Consider the following 17496-nt stretch of genomic DNA (forward strand, 5'->3'; position numbering starts at 1 on the left):
GGACAGAAGGTGCCCCCCTGGGGCTCTGTCAGAGGGCCCGGCTCCCCGCACACGGCCTGCTCCCCTTGGCTCCCGCCTCAGCCCTCCTCCTTCCACACTGTTCCTTCCAGGTTTTATCGAGCAGCCCCGCAGCAGCTCAGTAGGGCTGAGGTGAAGACCCGCTGTTGCCCTGGAGGCACAGCGCCTCCTCCCTGCCTCCAGGGCCTCCACAGACAGCCAAGGGGAGGCTGCAGAACCCAGGGGGTGCCCGGGCCGTGAGCGGGTGAGGGGAAGGCCGTGCTTCTGCCCCTTTCCCTGCATGTGTTGAGCAGCTGTGGAATCACTGGGCTGCGTGGAAAGGTGCTCAGCTCTGGGGGGTAACTTTGAACAAGGTGGACCCGCTCCTGGCTCCGTGATGCAAGCCCCTGGTGTGGGTTGATCCCCAGTCCCCGCCCCACTGGGGGGAAAGGCACCCGTGTTTCCAGGCCAGGCTCAGGGGGCTGGTCAGGGAGGGCTCGCTGCAGGAACCAGTGGCGAAGCTGAGATTTGAAAGACGACTCGGGAGGGATCCGTGGGTCTGAGGGTTCATGTGGTTTTGCAGAGACAGCGGTGGAGCAGTGAGAGGTGAGGGCAGCTCCCCCTGAGGGGCCTGCAGGACAGCTGGACAGCTAGGGGCCCCGTGTGAAGGTGGGGGGGAGCGGGTAAGCAGAGGCAAGGGCTTAGTATGATATTCTGAGGGTTTCGGGGTGCCTTCAAGGCTTGTAAGCAAGGGAAGACAGAGGGGAAGAGAGGAGGGGAAGACAGGAGGGCAGTTCGGAAGCTTTTGCCATAGAAGGTGCATAACACGGGGCCTCTTGGTGGCTCAGTCTGCCTTTAGCTCAGGTCTTGATCTCGGGGTCCTGGGATCGAGCCCTGCAGCCTGGAGAGGGGGTGGTCCCTGCTCATCGGGGAGCCTGCTTCTCCTTCTCCCTCTGACCCTCCCACCCACTCCCTGTACTCTCTGTCTCTCTCAAATAAATAAATCAAAATCAAAAAAAAAAAAAAAAGGAAGAAAAAGGGGCCTGAAATATTGATTGAACATGTCAGGAAAGTCATTGTGGACATGAAGACAGGCTTGGGAACCACTTAGGTGGGTGAGACCATGGGGGAAGCTGGGAGCCCAGGATGCACCAGAGGTCTGGTTTGAACAAGGTGGGAGGGGGGGTTCCTGGCGATCAGCAACCTATGGGGAAGGGACAGTGAGGCTGAATTTGGACACGATGCACTTTGGGCACAGGTAGGACATACGTGAGGACTTGTCGGGGAGAAGGACACGGAGATGCGAGTTTCGCTGTAGCCATATGGCCATGGGAATCATGAACGCCGCCGCCGACGCAGCTGAGAGCGAGTGGCTGAGAGCATCCAGGGACGCTTCCCAAGAGGAAGAGGGATCAAGGACACCGAGCCCTGAGGAATCGCCCCACAGGGAGAGGTAGCTGGGCCAGGTGAGCACTCACAGGGAAGCCTTGGTTGGGAGCACTTGAAAGGTAGGGGGGATTTGGGAGAGCCAGGGGTGCAGGCAGGTCAGGAAGGAGAGAGGGGTAAGTCCTACCTAATGCTGCCTAGAAGTCAAGGAAGATAAAGACTCAGGGCCCCCTGGATGGGCAACAAGGTTGTGGGAGACACTGGTGAACGTGGGGCAGAAGGCAGGCTGCGTGGGGATGAGAAATGGGAGCTAAGATGGAAATGTGGATGAGGAGACACCTCAGGGAAGAAGTCCGGTGTTCAGGATCGCACTAGATAGATAGACCGGCCTCAGGCAGGTGGACAGGACGCCTGCAAGGACACGTTAAGGTGGAAACACCTGGAATGTTACCCACAGATAGAGGGAGGACAGGGCGAGGGGGAGACGCGAGACGGGTGGAATCGGGAAACTGGCTGGAGGAGGTCCCAGGCTTCCACGGGGTCAGGGCAGGAGGAGGTGAGCAAGAGACCAAGGCCACCACGTTGGTCAGTCTGGTAAGAGGAGCTGGGTGGGCAGGACGGGGGTGGGGAGCCCCATGGTGGCTTCTGTTTCTCCGTGGAGGAGGACAGCAGGCTGTCAAGGGGAAGAGGGGGAAGCGCTGGTGTTGAGGTTTGGGGAGGGAGTTACAGTCATCCGGGGCCTCAGATGTGCAGGTCCCCACGGCCTGGGGCCCAGCTGGGGCTGTGCAGGGGACTGCGGGGCATCCCTGGTCACCGTGGCCCAAGCCAGCACTGGGCAAGCTCCTCCCAGGAGTGGCAAGGGGAGGGAAGAGCATCCAGGGAAAGGCACGGCTGGGACTCCACAGGCCTCACTCCAGCCTCCGTGGCCCCGTGAGCACAGGCACCCCGTGCCACCCCCTGGGCCTCCCCTGCAGCATCCTTAAAACCCCCTTTAAATACTTAAAAAAGCCCCACCTCTCAAGGCTGGGACGAGGACGAAATGGACTGCAGTGGACATGCCCCGAATGTAGGACATAGGACGTAGGACGAGGGGAGCGTCTGGCTGCCGCCTGGGAGCCCCCTGGTCAGTCTTGTTGCTCCTCCCTCCTGTCTGGTGTGGAAAAGAGGAGCCTGGGAGCTGCAGGTCTTTGATATGCGGGGGCACAGGGATCTAAGGCCCATGTCAGCAGTGGACTCTGGCCAAGAAGGTCGGCTGTGGCCGTGACCTGGGATGTGGGGCCGTGGCTTGTAAGGCCACCAGGCCTTCCTGGGCTACGGGGCCCCAACCAGTGGAAGCGGCCACCGACTTCCAGGAGCATCCACATATTCTCCATGACGGGCCCCTCTTCCCCCTGGGCCCAGGCTCCCAAGCCCACCATGAGCGGGGCTCCTGGGAAATAGAATGGGGAAGAGGGAAGAATAAGGAGAAGAAGAGTAGGACAAGTTTCACCCCCGCCCCCAAAAGAAAAAGACAAGCAGGGGCCAGGTGCCAACGTCCTGGGCCTGGAGACTTTAATGTCCCGCTGGCGGGAGTGGCCCTCCGCCAGACACACTGGCAGGGCCTGGCCCTGTTTGAATGACATTAGAAGCTCCATCCAGCCGGGCCTCTTGCTGGTGGGGGGAGGGCCTGTCCACCCGCCTCCTCCTGAGCACCCCTGCTCAGCCGGGGCCGCCGGGAGCCTTCTGGGCCCAGCACCCCCTCCCTCTCCGGTGGTCATGGCAGCCCTAAGCCACGCTGCTGCGGCGTGGGCCTTCACTGCCTGGGGGGCACCAGGGTCTCCCGGGAGCCCAGATGCAGGTCAAGGCTGCCCAGCGAGGACCCGGGGCTCTGGCGTCCCAGCGCACTGGCCCGGCCCTCTGGGGACTCTTGGTTCTTGAGCAGCTCTGTTGCCGCCACCTCCACGTCCTCGGGTTCCATCCGGCAGGCGTCTGCCAGGGCCTGGCCCGTCGCCATGACGAAGCTGACATCGGCTGCCAAGGTGTCCAGGCCTCCTCGGACCAGAGCCTGCGGGAGGATGAAGGCGGGGTGGGCCCTCCCGGGGAGCGGGCGCGGGGGCCGCCTCTCCTGGCCAGCCCGGGCCACCCCCGAGTGCAGCCCATGCTCCGTCCCGTCGCCCCCCTCACCTCTCGAACCAGCCGGGCCGTAGCTGGGGTCGGGCACCTGCAGCTACTCTCCGTGGGCCTCCTGCTGGGGGGCGCTCCCTGAGGCAGAGACCCCGGCGGGGGGCAACTCCGCTCCTCGGGCAGGGGACGCTCCGGCCCGGCACACTGCTCCGAACGCACGAAAGCAAAGACCCAAGGGGATGCTGGAGCCCACTGGCATCCAGGGAAACTCCAGCTCTTCAGAGGAAGCCCGAGCCAAGGCCCACGGGGAGGGCACGAGCCAGCAGCCCGGCCGTCCCGTTGCTAACGGCAAAGTGGCACCCTTCCTCCCTGGAGACTTCCTTCCCAGGCCTCTGCCCCGTTACCTGGCAGGGGGCGGGAGACGCCTGGGGTCTGGGCATTTCTCTCTGGGTCCACTGTCCTTTCAGCTTTTCCACACAGGGCCTGCCGTGGGGTCCTGTGGGCAAGATGCCGCAAGGGCAAGAGGGGCTGCTGACGGCCGCCAGGGACCCCGAGTCCACAGGGCTCTGCTCAGCCCGGCAGCCAGGCCCCGAGAGCTCGCGGAGGGCCGCGGAGGGCCTCAGGGCGGTGGGAGGAGCAACGGGGGGGGTGTGCACACTCTGAGACCCAGCCACCCCTGGGCCGGGCAGGACCCTGCGCTGTCGCCTTGCACGCACGCCCCCCCGGGCAGCAGGGCCCTCCTGTCCACTGAACTCGAGCATCCTCCAGGCTCCTGGTCACACCCAGCAGTCTGAGGCCTGCTGGGACACTGCCACCATCTCTGAGGGGCCCGGGCCCAAGGGGTCAGTGTGTCCCGGGGTGGTCCTTCGGGATGGGTGGGGTGCAAGTTTCCTGGCGTGCCCCCTTCCCACCTCACTCAGGTACCTAGAGGGCACCTCTGTCCTCTGCCTGGATGAGGAGGGGGCCCTGACGACTCGTCCATCCCAGCCCAGCTGGCTCCCATCACGACGGGCGCCCAAGCCTCAAGTGTAAGAAGAGAGCGAGGCTCCCCAGGCCTCTCTGGGGGGAAGGCTCAGCTTGTAGGGTGCACAGGAAAGACTGACCCAGGACCCTCCGGGGTTGGCCCAAGGCTCCTCCTCTGGCAGCAGGCGGCTCTGGCTCTCCTGGGATCTCCCTCTCGTAGCGGATGCTGAAAGGGAAGCCAGGCTGGTGAGCCAGAGCAGGCCTGCGTCTCCCGCCATCCTGCCCTCTGTGCTCCCAGGCATCCTTCCCCTCCGGGTCTGGACCCGTCGTGGGTGTCGTCTTGACTCCAGGGCTGCTGCTCCCACCGCTCTCTGCCCAGCCGGTCCCGGCTCTCTTAGAGAAACAAGGCAAATACATCCCCTCCTCCTCTCCTTTGCTCGACGGATGCCCTTCCCTGTACCCTTCCCACATTCTGTTCATCTTCCGAGGCCCAGCCTCACAGCCCCTAGGACGCTGGCTCTCAACCTCGGTGGCACGCTGGGTCAGCTGGGGAGCTTTAAACACTAGCAGTGGGTGCGTCCCATCCCCGGAGTCTGCGGTGAGGCCCCCGGGAACTGCAATTTTGGAAGCTCCCTAGATGCTCTAGTGCTCAGTGGAGGCTGAGAAACATTGCTTAGCCCTCTTCTAGGCCTTTCCAGCACCTGGTGATCAATACTTCTGCATTCCCAGGGCACCTGCTCTTTGTGATTATTTGGTCGCAGTCACATCACAGGACAACATCTCCCAGAGGACGACAGTCCTTTCAGGGTGGGGCTCAGGACTGATGCCTCTGTGTTCCCAGAGCACCTGGCACCACGGGGTCCCGGGGCACAGGTGCCCTTCCAGCCCTGTGGGTCTCTGAGGGGAAGGGGGTGCAGGCAGCCCCGGCCGCGGGGAGTAGGGGCTCGCCGGTGTCCGCCCTGTCCTGCCCGTGTCTGACGGCGCGTGACTCTTGCCCTTGCAGGTCTCAGAGGCCTCCCGCCACCTGGCCTCCTCTCTAGAACAGAAGCTCTGCTTGCACCTCCGTCCACAGGAGCTGGTTTACGAGAAGCTCCCCCACGCATCCTGCTGTTTTTCACGATACTCATAATCACAGAGTATGTTTCGTCTACAGCTCAGGCTGGGAGAGAGAGGGCCCGCTCGGCAGTGAGATCTCCCCGGAACCCAACTGCAACAGCTCAGCTTTAATCTTCACAGTTTTTCACACCAGCGCCCTCTTCCTAACCTACTTCGTTCCGTAGGTCCCAGCCCCTAGACCGGCGGCAGAGGAAGGAGAGGAACCCAGGGCATTTGTGCCGCTGCTGCTCTCTGCCGGCCAGAGGAGTCTCTGCAGTCCAGGCCTAGCCTCTTGCACTTAGGTGCAGGATGGATGGATCCAGAAGGACACAAAGGCAGCCAAGCCAAAGACAGTCTGTGCATTTTAGGATGCCCCATCCAAGAGAGCCTGGAACCCCCTAGCCATGTTTTCCCAGCCCGACCCCAGTACCTCGCCATCCAAAGCTGGCCGTTGCTGCCCCTACCTGGAAAACACCTGGCTGTTGCTATGGTCACTGTTGTCATGGGCAACGTTGGCATTGGCATTGTTGGTATTGGCACGAGCAAGGGGGTTGGTTCTAGGATCTTGAGGGAAATCCTCCAAGAAGACGGGTGATTCCAGCTCTTCCATCTCTATCTCAGCAAACTGGAGGGGTCTTTGGTTGGCCATGACAGGGGGCAGGGAGTTGGTCCTTTCCAGGAAGTTGTCCACCTGGCCAAAGAGGCCTCCGGTCCTCTAGGGGCAAGGAGGAGAGTGTCAGGGCTGGGGACAGTGACTGGGGGATGAGAGCTGAGCATGCACGAGGACTGCCCTCCTGGGAACGAGTGATGGATTAGAAGACAAATCCCGTAAGGCCAGAGGAGAATGGACTGGGCTATAGGGTCAGAGAAGAGATCATCCCCCTTCAATGAGTTCTCAGCTGAGTGAGGTAGACAGGACGCATCTAGGGAACTACACAGGAGACACAGACATCCAGATAGGGAAATCCCTTCTCATGGAAAGAACACCGGATTGGGAGTCTGGGGACCCCCTAGTTCCAGTCCCACCTCTAAAACTAACTTGCTGAGTGATATTGGATATCTCATATCATCTCTTTGGGCTGCCATCTCCTCAGGGATAACCCAAAAAGTTTTAACTCATTGGTCTTAAAGACCTTTCGGTTCCATAGTGTCGTAAAAAACACCAGACAGAGCTAAGGATTGAGGACCAGTGTAACTGGAAGCAGGCAGGGCATGGGGTGATGAAGGGATTCCAAGAGGTGAATGCCGACCGGGGCTTAAGGGGTGGTGAGGACAGGCGTGAGGCTTGGTGGAGGGAGGGAGGAGGGTACGATTGTATTTGACAACTGCAGCAGGTTGGGTCGTTGACCCTGAGTCCCAAGAGATGTGGGCTGTGGGTGTCTTTGGTTTCCAAATTCCCCATCTATAGGGCTGGGCTCCTGGCCCTTGTTTCTCTGGGCGGTTGCTGCTCCCTGTGCCTAGAACACGTGGCACGGTCACAGCCTTCACTCACCCGGAATATCCCTTCCTCCATCGCAGCCTCCACCATGGCTCTCTCCAGCTCCTCTTCAGCTGTCAGGTCTCCTGAGATGGTACGGCGGATCTCTGGGGCTGCCTCTTCCTCAATGGTCCGCAGTCCAGCCTGGGGACAGAGGCTCAGTGACCCCTCCAGTCTAGTAGGGGAGACCACACTGCTTCCCACGGCCTCGCTCTTTTCTAGCCCCAGCTCCAGCCCCACTCTCTCCGGGATATTCAATGTCCCAGGGCTCCCCGAGGCCAGCAGGTCCTGCTCTGACCCCTGGCATGGTCCAAACCCTAATGGCTCCCAAGGAGTCTTCTCTCAACCTCATGGGTGATTTTACACCCTCCCGGGCCTCCAGGTAGAAAGATCTTTTTACTCAGCACAGTCTTCTAGACAAGTGATCTCTTTTGACTGGTCATGCCATTAATATAATTTTTTGAGTTGACCGAAGCAATGGGACGATTTAAGACCAGCGTCATTTGACAGCAATGAGAACACAGCATCATTTCTGTCCGAGACGTGTGTCCTAAATGTATCACGAGGAAACATGACATGAACTCAGACTGTAGGATCCTGGTGATAATCTTCAAAAGGGTCAAGGTCATGTCAAGAAAAGCTGGGGAACTATTCTGGATGGAAGAGTCTAAAGGGAAATAAAAACTAAACGCTTTGCGTGAACCCGGATTGGATCCTCTTCCTACGAGGGACGTTACTGGGACAGCTGGTGCAATTCATATGAGGCCCGAGGATTTCATGATAGGAAAGTCCCAACGTTAATTTCCTGACTCTGGGGCTTGCCTTGCCCAGAATCATGGTCATGTAGGAGAATTATGGAGAATGTTCTGGGTTGATAGAACATTATGTTGGGAATTACTCTCAAATGGTTCCCAAAAAAAGGTGTTTGTCTTACACATGCAAATTCTAAACCCGTGAGATTATTTTAAAGCAAAAACTGCAACTGAAATACGTTTTTGAGCACACAGCCCAAGTGCATGTATATTTTTGAATTAACACCAAAAAAACAGAAATAAAAAACAGAAGAGGTGAAACAAAGTTCTAAATTTCTTTGCACACCAGGGGATCATTTTAAGGGCTCAAATCTCTCTTTCGAACAAATCCCGTTTCTTTTGGTCCTATTATCTAGAGATGGAGGAGCACCTGGCTCTTCTCCTCTCACCCTGGCTCCCTCCTTCCCTCTGTGCCTCCATCACTGGCCTTCAAGGACATGGAGAGGGAGCTGGAGCCTGGGGACCTGGCTCAGTGGAGTCCCTTGGAGTTCAGGGTGGGCTTACCTGGATCTGTATGGTGTCCTTCTTGGGCCGATACCCGTAATATTCTTCCTGGCGCTTCATGAACTTCCGGAAGTGCTCCTGGATGAGAAACGTGGCGTAGAACTTCCCTACAGTCACCTCATCATCTGCAGAGGAGCCAACAAGGGATGTCCTGAGGGTGGGCGAGAGTCTGCCCCGGGTTCCGAGTGGGAGCCAGGGGTGGGCAGGACCAGGCCAATCAGGACTCTCCTCTCCTTGCTGACTTGGACAGTGGGCGCTTTGCATGCTAAGGCTGGTTCCTGCCCTGATGGCCAGCCTGGGGTCTATCCAAGGTATTTACAAAGGGTTGGGGGCCATTCTCAGATTCCCACGGGGCTTCCCGGAGCAGTCCCTGGTCCCCTTTGCTCAGCTGCTCCGGGACTCTGGTCTCCCAAAGCAGTACCCACCTCCTATTGGAGGAATGACCTGGTCCAGGAGCTTCATGCTGGTTCTCTTCCAGATCTTCTTGATTATGGCCCTCAGCTCCTCGTTGGCCTGCTCAAAGTTACCTGGGGGCAAGGGACGGGCAGAGGCGGCCCTAAAGTCCCCCAGCCCAAGTCAACGGCACTTGACAAAGCCACCTAGGCTTCTCCGAACACCTCCCTCCACAAATACTGCCTGAGCTTTTGTTTGTGTGGTGCGTGGGTTTTGGCAGCTGCTGTGCTAAGCACCGGCAATGGCAGGGGGTAGGGGGGCATCACCGTAGCCCTGGGGCCGCACAACCCCGGGGCCGTGTGGCCACTCTCCACGAGCCTTGGCTTCCCGTGGTCGCAGTGGCTGCCTTTGTGGGCTGTCTACGGCCCCCCCCCCCCGCCCCATGATCCTTTCCAAGGACCCCCAGGCAGCCGTCCTGCTGCCGACCTCGGTCCCTCCAACCCTGCCCTTGGCCCTCCTCTCCTCGCCCCCCAAGGGAGCCTGCCCTGTGGCCCCTCTGATGCCTTCGGGACGGCTCTGAGATGGCCCAGCCCTCGGTGAGGGCCCGGAACACGCCCAGGACCCCGCGGCTGCTCCCCGCTCCCTGCTCCCAGCAGCCCCAGGCTTCCGGCTCTGGGCTGGGTACCGGGGCCAGGGGAGCTGGGCGCGGCCTGCCCGGGGCAGCATGGGGGGCCCTCTGCTCGGGGGGGGCCCACCCCTGCGCTGTGCTGCTCCGGCCCCAGGCAGACCCCTAGGGAAGCTCCGAGCCAGCCTTGTCCTCCTCCACTCTTCCTCTGAGGATCCGCGTGGGCCCGGGTGCACCCCCGGGGACAAGGGGCGCGGCCGCCCAGCCAGCCCTCACCTTCCGTCTTGATCTTGAGGGCCGTGCGGACCAGCGCGAAGAGCGTGGCGTTGAAGGTGACGGTGCCGTCGCTGTTCAAGGGCATGTTCATGCCCACCAGCCGCTGTGAGGGGAGCGCAGGGCCGCGCTGCAGACCGGGAGGGGCTGGGCCGGGGCTGGGGTGCGGGGGATTCGGGACGCCCTCGGCGAGGGGACGCGTGGGGACTCCAGGCCCTCAGCCAGGGACCCGGGCCCGGGAGCGGACGGCTTGAAAATGACTCCTCGGTGGGCCTCAGCCGCCCCCAAGGGCCCCAGGCCCCGCCTTGCTCGGGGGCAGCGCTGGTTACCTTGCAGGCCACCCGGTGTGGGCAGAACTTGCCAAAGCCCAGGGGGGGCTGGATGCGTCTCAGCAGCGTCACCACATCCAGGTGTTTGATTCTGCCCCTGCGGGGGGACACACAGCCGAGGGTCCCTGCAGCCCCCAGACCTCGTCCCGCTCAGAGCAGGGCCCAAGGGGGGCAGCCAGGCCGCACGGGACGCTGCCTATTTACTAAGCGGGTTTGGGAAGTAGAAGCTGAGCCCCCTCTTGAAAGAAGGAACAATGTTTGGGTTCATAGGTTGGTGCGAGGGTTAAATGAGATGTCGTACGCAGTGCACAGCGCCTGACACCGGGCCAACATCCGTCAAATATGAATTGTTACCTCTTTAGAAAGAAAGTAAAGCAATAGCGCTTCCCCAGGTTTAACCCCCAGGCGAACGCCCCGGGGACGAGCTCAACAGGCAATGCGGATCCTGATTCGGTGGGTCTGGGGTGGGCCGGGTGGCTCTGGGTCTCGGTCAAGCTAGGACGCTGTTGGTGGGTGGCCTACAGCTCCGGTCAGCCAGGGCCTGCCGACGTACTGGGTTCCTTGCTCCTGGATGGTCCCAGCAGAAGCTGGACGACCATTTCCCAGGAAAGCCAAGGGGTTTTCAGCCCTGGGGGGCTTCAAGGGTGGGCTCCCTTCCAACCCTAAGAGACTCCCAATTTTCTGATCTGCGACCTCAGATAATACAGGGAGAAGAAGCCCACTCATTCTTGTGAAGCTGGAGAGGGACTCCCGATAGGACAGTAGGGCGGGGTGGAGGATGGAAGAGGGGACAGCTGCGGGGGGCCCTACACAGAGCTGGTGCAGACCGGACTCACTTGGCTTCCGGGTCATACTCTGCCCAAATGGCCTTGAATTCATCCAGGTGATGAGGGCCCAGGATGGACCAGTCCCGCGTGAGGTAGTCAAAGTTGTCCATGATGACAGCTACGAAGAGGTTGATGATCTGCAAGAGGAGAACCGAGGGCTCCCACCGTGGAAAAGCAGGGGATGATGGGAGTAGGGTGGGGGCTGGGAGGTGTCTACTGGGCAAGGGGGCCAGAGCGCCCTCCTACCTGGGCCCTTCACTGCAGCCCTTCTGAACCACCTATGTCTCCCCCAAGTCCCTCCGTGTCACACCCCCGTGCTCCTGCACAGTCAGTGCCTTCTGCCAGGGACCTGGGTGCTCGTCCTTTAAAACCCAGCTCAAGGGGTCCCTGGGTGGCTCAGTGGTTGAGCGTCTGCCTCGGGCCCAGGGTGTGACCCCCGGGTCCCAGGATCGAGTCCGGCATTGTGCTTCCTGCATGGAGCCTGCTTCTCTCCCCTGCCTGTGTCTCTGCCTCTCTCTCTGTGTCTCTCATGGATAAATAAATAACATCTTAAAAAATAAAAAAAATAAAACCGAGCTCCAGCGCCTGCAATCTCAGCCTCTTGCCCCCTCCCTAGAGACATGATCCCCCTCAGTGTCCCACCGGGCCGGCCCCATTACTGCTCTTGCCTTTTCTGTGTAGAGCGAGTGCCCCTTTGAGCGGCAAGACTGGCTTGCACGGACTCCCCCAGGTACCCAGGGGGCTCCTTCAGGGCCACGTGGGGTCTTAGCGTGTTGCCGCCCTCTGCACTGAGCCCAGGGCCGCACGGGCGCTCACCCAGCAGTTTTGACCACATACAGGAAGGAAAAAAGAGTGAAGGAAGGACAGACCCATGGATGCCACTGGCTCTTTGCCTTGCACAAGGACAGACAGCCGTCCCGGAGTCTCAGAACCGTCTGTGCTGTTTCCAACCCCATAGGGACGCACCCCCTCAGTGGGGCCACCTTCTCTTCAGATGGATAGGGAGGGGCAGGTGGCTTTATTGGGAGCCCCTATCCGTTTAGGACAGAGCCCCACTCTGGTTCTTTTGGTTTCTAATCGCTAGCCAACCCCCTGGAGCATGATAAAGCCCTCAAAGCCGGGCGCCACCCAGGATGACCGGAACGAGGGCCCATCTAAGCGGAGTGTCCCGTCTCCTGCGTCCCCCAGGCCAATCCCCGAGACACAAGCCGAGCGGGAAGGGGAGGGCGGACCCCCCGGGGGCCGGCTCACCAGGAAGGCGCACAGCATGTAGAAGCTGATGAAATAGTAGTAGGCGAAGTTGGTGCCGCACGTGTACTCCTCGCTCGGGGCGTAGTCTGACTCGGGGTCGCACAACTTGCCGTAGCTGCAGGCCAGCAGGATCTCCTGCCACGCCTCCCCTGTCGCACACCTGGACGGCACAGGGTCCCGGTGGCCTGTCCGCTCTCGGGGGGTGCCCCCAAGCCCCTCCGCACACATCCCCGTCCCCTGCCCGCCCCCGAAGGAGGCAGTGCAGGTCCCTGGGTTCACCAAGCAGCTCCGAGTGAGGCGGCCCTCAGTTTCCCCTCTGTGCCGCGGCTCCACTGCTCCCTACGGGGCACTAGGAGTAGGAGCTAAACTATAGGAAAGCGGTTTCTTAGCTGCAGGGACAAAGTCAACCCATGCCTCATGTCACCAGTGGGGGACCGCAAGGGAGGGCTGTGCCACCCATCGCCCCCGAGAAGGGATGTGGGGCCCTGGCTCCTCTTCAGGGAGATGCGGTCGGGGCAACACGCCATACCCCACGTGGGGACCTGTGACGTCATTTTGGAGCCCGGGGGGGGGGGCAAAATGAAGATGTGGGGCCACTTGTTCGAAAATGATTTTAAAAATGGCATCGGTTGGGGTGCCTGGGTGGTGCCTCAGTTAGCGTCTGCCTCCGGCTCGGGTCATGATCCCGGGGTCCTGGGATCGAGCCCAGCATCGGGCTCCCTGCTCCACGGGGACCCTGCCCCTCCCTCTCCCTGTCTTGTGCTCTCTCTCTCCCTCTGTCAAATAAATAAATAAATAAAATGTTTTTTAAAAATGGCATTGGGTGCAGAATGGTGAGCACAGCTGACTTCCATGAGCGATGGGACATTTCGAGGCTGCACAGGCCACAGGGCCAGGAAGGGGACCCCACCTGCAGGGCCTTGGGGGGTGGGGGGGTGGGGACGGGGTGGGGGCAGCCGGAGACGCTACCTGAAGAGCAGTAACACAGCTTGTGGGAAGGTCTGGAAGTTGTTGTTCCGGTTTATCTGGGTCCCGTCCACCATGGCGATCTTCCCAAACATCTGCGAATCACCGAAGGCTCCCACCGCGGCACCTGGACCAGCGTCCCCTCCGCCCAGGCCCCGCCATCCTCTCCCACCTGCCCTGCTCCCCTCCTTCCCCCCTCCTGCCTCCAAACCCCCTTCACCGAAGGCCACGGTCGACCCGAAGCCAAATTAATTGGATTATTTTCAAGGCTGGGTGAAGCTCTTCCCATCAAGCCAAAGGAAAGCAGGGCGGACAGGCTTTCCAGCACAAGCCAGCTTAGGGACTCAGCCTGGGGAGTGGGGGAGAGGCTGGCCAGAGGGTCGACTGAGACCACCTGAGGCTCTTATCGGGTGGCCCCTGCTGTCCACCGCGCCCTGGGTTGCTCCCAGCTGACCAGCTGCAGCCCCCGGGGGTAGGGCACCCATGTCCTTCCCGTCGTGCCTCTGACACCTGGGTAGCCAGGACGGGGAGGGTCTGGCCTCCATGCTGAGGAGGCCTCCCTGGGGTCTGCAGACACCCCCCTCTCACTTGGCCAAGATCCCTCCCTGACCTGGGCCCACCTGCCACTCACCTGCATGCCGATGACGGCATAGATGAAGAAGAGCATGACGATGAGCAGAGCCACGTAGGGCAGGGCCTGGGGGCGAGGAGGGAGGGTCACCTTCCTGCCCCCCTCGGCCCCGAGCTCACTGCGCCCTGTGGTCACCCCGGGGCGCTACCCTGGGCCAACCCAGGGGTGAGTCCAGGCCCTCAAGCCCCTCTAGGCCACAGTGGGGACTGGCCGGGACCCCGGGCCAGGTGGGCTGGGCAGACACACCTGAAAGGACTTGATGAACGTCCACAGGAGAGTGCGGACTCCCTCTGCCCGGCTCAGCAGCTTGATCAGCCTCATGACCCGGAACAGGCGGAAGAAGGCGCTGGAGATGCGGGCGCTCTCGTCTGGGTCCTGCGGGCCAGCAGCCCCAGAGGTCAGTCTGGAGGTGGCCCCTGGGAGGGGTTGGGAGCGGGCGGGGCGGGAGGGGCGACGTGTGTGTGTTGGGGCCGTGTCCCTGGTGGGGGGCCAGCCCCGCTCGTGGCCCCTGCTGCGCACCAGCGCCCCATCATCCTCGGGCCCGGGAGGGAGGTGGGCCAGGCGGGCCGCAGGCCCCTTCTCAGGAGAGGCAGCCGCGGGGGAGGCTGCAGCCAGGCCCCTGCCTGCCCTTCGGGGGCTCCTGCCTCCTCTCACCTCCTCAAGCTGCCACTGAGCGGAGGACACTTTCAAGGCAGTCGCCCTGGAGCGAGGCTGCTGTGTCACCGTCTATTGAACACGGCCACCCGCCCCCCAGCACGTGGCTGTCCTAAGCCAGGCGAGCCTCGCCCTCGACACCCGGATAACCCTGGGAGGGGAGAGCCCCGCCAGGCTTCCCGCGTCCCCAAAGACCTCGTGCCAGCGAACTGTCACTGAGGTCCTGCACCGGCCAGCAGTCGCGGTGCTCGCTGGGCGCTCCCATCTGGGCAGAGGGGGCCAGCGAGACCCCTCACCCCCTGTCCCACGGTATCCATGCACCTTCGGCCCCGCAGCCCCGCCCCCGCCCTCGGCCGGACCCTCCGGGGAGCCTGCTCTAGGGAAGGAAGCCTCGGTGCCGGCCCCCCATGCAAGCCATGGCCAGGCGAGAGCATGCAGGCTGCAGGGCGGAGAGCTGGCGGGCGTGCTGGGCAGGCTCATGCAGCCCGGAATTACAACGTTCCCGCAGCCTCCACCCAGGCAATACAGTCCTCCGCTGGAGGCCAGGAAAGTCTGTGGAGAGAAGAGACCAGGGGAGGGGCAAGGGAGGGGAGGGGAGAGGAGGGACACAGGGGGAGGGGGCGGGTGAGGACAGGTGTCAGAAAGGACACACAGAAGAGTTAAAAGAGAGAAAAAGAGCGGCAGGGGATCGAGACCCCGAGGGGCTGCCAACCGGGGGCGGGTGGGGGGTGTGAGGACGAAGCTGTAGGGGCGGTGAGGCAACAGGCTGGGGGCAAGGGAGCACGAAGAGGAGGGAAGACCAGACGGGGACAGGTCCCTGCCGTGTGCGGGACGTGCCCACAAGGCCCGGGGCTCGGGTTCCTCCCGTGTCTGGATTAGGTGGTGCTGGGGGCGTCCCTGGGGGCCCGCTCATCACTCACACCCCTGCACCCCTGGGTCCAGGGAGCCCGCCAGCCCCTGCGCCCCCGAGGCCCTCAGAGAGGTCTGGGGCCCCCACCGCAGCTGTTTCTCCAGCACCCCCGGCCCTCGAGCGTGGCCGAGGCCTCCCCCCGGTGCCCAGGCTCCTAGGTCCGGTGTTGCCAGTGCAAGAGCGTCCCTGTTTCTGGTGACTCTGAGCTTCTCCCCTGGGCTGCCTCTCAGGAGAGACCTTAGTTCGGGAGTCGCGGGACAGGGGACGTCACTGCTCTGTCTTCCAGCTGTTTGTGGGTCGACTGGTTCCCGGGACACCGGCTTCCCCACCAAGCAACACCGTCTTGGGGCAGCTTTCCCCGGGGCCGCTGCTTCCCAGGCCCGCCGGCATTATCAGAACCACGCGGAGAACTTACTAGATTCCTTCGCTGGGTCCCCACCCAGGCCAGTTAAGTCAGCTTCTGGGGCGGGGTGGGGGTGGGGGTGGGGGGCGGCTTCCAGACCTTTAAGTGCATCCCAGGTGATTTTAATATGCGGCCCAGGATGACAACCAGTGTCATAGCCCTGACGGCCAGGACGGCCGCGTCTGAGTCACGGCGGAAACAGAATCAAACCAGAAACTCATTGCCTCATGGGTACCAGCCACATTCCAAGTGACCGTGTGCACGGGGGCGTCTGGAGGCCACTGTCCTGGACGGGGCAGGTTCCTGCCGTCGCCGAAAATGCTACCCGAGTGTGGCCCCTACTCAGCTCCCCGCGACCATAAACCAATATTTAAACTGTAAAGCCCTAAGGTGACTTCAGGGAAGCGTCGCTGGTACACCTGCTTCTACAAATCGACTGACGACCGACAGCCTCTGGGGCCTCCACCAACAAAGAGGTGTTTTGATGGATCCAGGCCTCCCCCGCACAGACCTCAAGCCTCTGCAGGTTTGGGCTGTTTATGTGCGTTCTCTCTTCTAACTGAGCTTTCCGGCCACGGGGCCTTCGGGATGCTCTTCCCCAGTGGAAGCTGGACGTCCACGGGAGTACGGGACACCCACGAACCCACCCGGGCTGGGCTGGTTTCGCCAGGACCCGCCCTCGCGGGATCGGAGCGACGGGTCTTTCCGTGGCCTCGGGGTGAAGAGGACTCCCAGGCCAGGCCCTCCCCGGACTCAGCCCGGCAGCCAAAGCCCCGGAAGGTACTGCTCCCGCCAGGGCTCAGAGCCTAAGGGAATCCCAGGCTGAGGGCCCCTTGCTCTCGGGTCCAGACTTTGCCTCAGCCATACCCCCGGCTGCCCCCACCTCCCTGCCCCCTTTCAGGCGTCCCCAGGGCCACCCCCCCACCTCTCCACCCACCATGGGGACGTGGGGATCGCCCCTGGCCTGGCTGGGTCTGAAGCGCCCATCATCATCATCGGGCAGCGGGCAGCTCAGAAGGCAGCCTACACCCAGGCGAGGCCTCCGGCTTTGGGGCTCGGCCCCAGCCCCCGCCCCCGACCAGAAGCCCGTGTGGCCGGCGTGGGCAGCTCAGAAGGCTGGGTGCTCTTCACGGCGCCCCTCCCGCGATACAATTCTCGGATCTCTTCCTCCCTGCCCCGTGCCCCCCTCTTTCACTCCGCAGTGACCCCCCGCCCCCCGCAGCTTCAAATCTGCTGGCCTCCAAAGATCTCCAACGTGGGGACCCCTCTGGCTGCACCCCCTTGCTGCCCTCAGTGCTGTTCCTCACCCCCCGGGCACTCACGCCCCTACCCCACTCCTCCTGGTCCAGCTCCTGGGGCCACACGCCTCCCCGCCCAGCCTGGGCCCTCGTGTGCCCCTTTCCACAGCGCCCTCAATGCCCTTGCTCTGCCCCAGGCCGCTCCACCCCGTGTGCCAGCCTCAGGACCACGCCCGGTGTCCGGTTTCCTCCCGCAGGCTCCCGGGGTCACCGAGCATGACTCCAGGGTGAACCTGAGCTCACTAGGCGCCCCCAGACCCCGTCGTTCTTCCTGCGATGAGCTCATCACCTCGGTATTCCTCGCGGGCCAGTGCCCGTCCTCGTCCTCGAGGGTGACACCCCTCGAGCCACCCCCGTGGCTGCCCGGGACGAACCCCTCGTCCCTCCTCCCAGCCCCTGCTCCCTTGCGCCCTTCACCGTCCGTGCGGCCTCTGCTGACGCTCTTCCCCTTCCCGTGGTCTGACTCGTGTCCTTCGCTGTCGCCCCCGAACATGGCCCTTTCCTCCACAATCTTCTCTCTCGCGCTACGAGTTTCTGCGCCTGCGCTGTCCGTCGTCTCACTTTCCCTAAATTAATCAACACGCGCCACTGCCCAGCAG

General features: G+C 62.2%; 1 protein-coding gene across 2 annotated transcripts in view; it reads right to left on the reverse strand.

Moving 5' to 3' along the window:
- Positions 1–2917: 2917 nt before the first annotated feature.
- The window catches only part of CACNA1S (calcium voltage-gated channel subunit alpha1 S), a 63524-nt gene continuing 48945 nt past the window's right edge, over positions 2918–17496 (reverse strand). The window contains exons 29-44 of one of the 2 annotated variants that reach the window (XM_041758738.1): positions 14782–14838; positions 13879–14007; positions 13633–13698; positions 13005–13096; positions 12036–12195; positions 10794–10921; positions 9958–10054; positions 9632–9734; positions 8763–8864; positions 8338–8462; positions 7037–7165; positions 6009–6259; positions 4590–4675; positions 3891–3982; positions 3547–3690; positions 2918–3427 (exon numbers count right to left, since the gene is read on the reverse strand). In XM_041758738.1, the coding sequence (XP_041614672.1) occupies positions 3176–3427; positions 3547–3690; positions 3891–3982; positions 4590–4675; positions 6009–6259; positions 7037–7165; positions 8338–8462; positions 8763–8864; positions 9632–9734; positions 9958–10054; positions 10794–10921; positions 12036–12195; positions 13005–13096; positions 13633–13698; positions 13879–14007; positions 14782–14838 (2013 nt within the window). In that variant the 3' untranslated portion in view covers positions 2918–3175. The remainder of the gene's footprint in view (positions 3428–3546; positions 3691–3890; positions 3983–4589; positions 4676–6008; positions 6260–7036; positions 7166–8337; positions 8463–8762; positions 8865–9631; positions 9735–9957; positions 10055–10793; positions 10922–12035; positions 12196–13004; positions 13097–13632; positions 13699–13878; positions 14008–14781; positions 14839–17496) is intronic. The other variant, XM_041758749.1, reaches the window with a different exon arrangement.

The sequence above is a fragment of the Vulpes lagopus genome, chromosome 1, assembly GCF_018345385.1.
Source record: "Vulpes lagopus strain Blue_001 chromosome 1, ASM1834538v1, whole genome shotgun sequence".
Lineage (NCBI taxonomy): Eukaryota > Metazoa > Chordata > Mammalia > Carnivora > Canidae > Vulpes > Vulpes lagopus.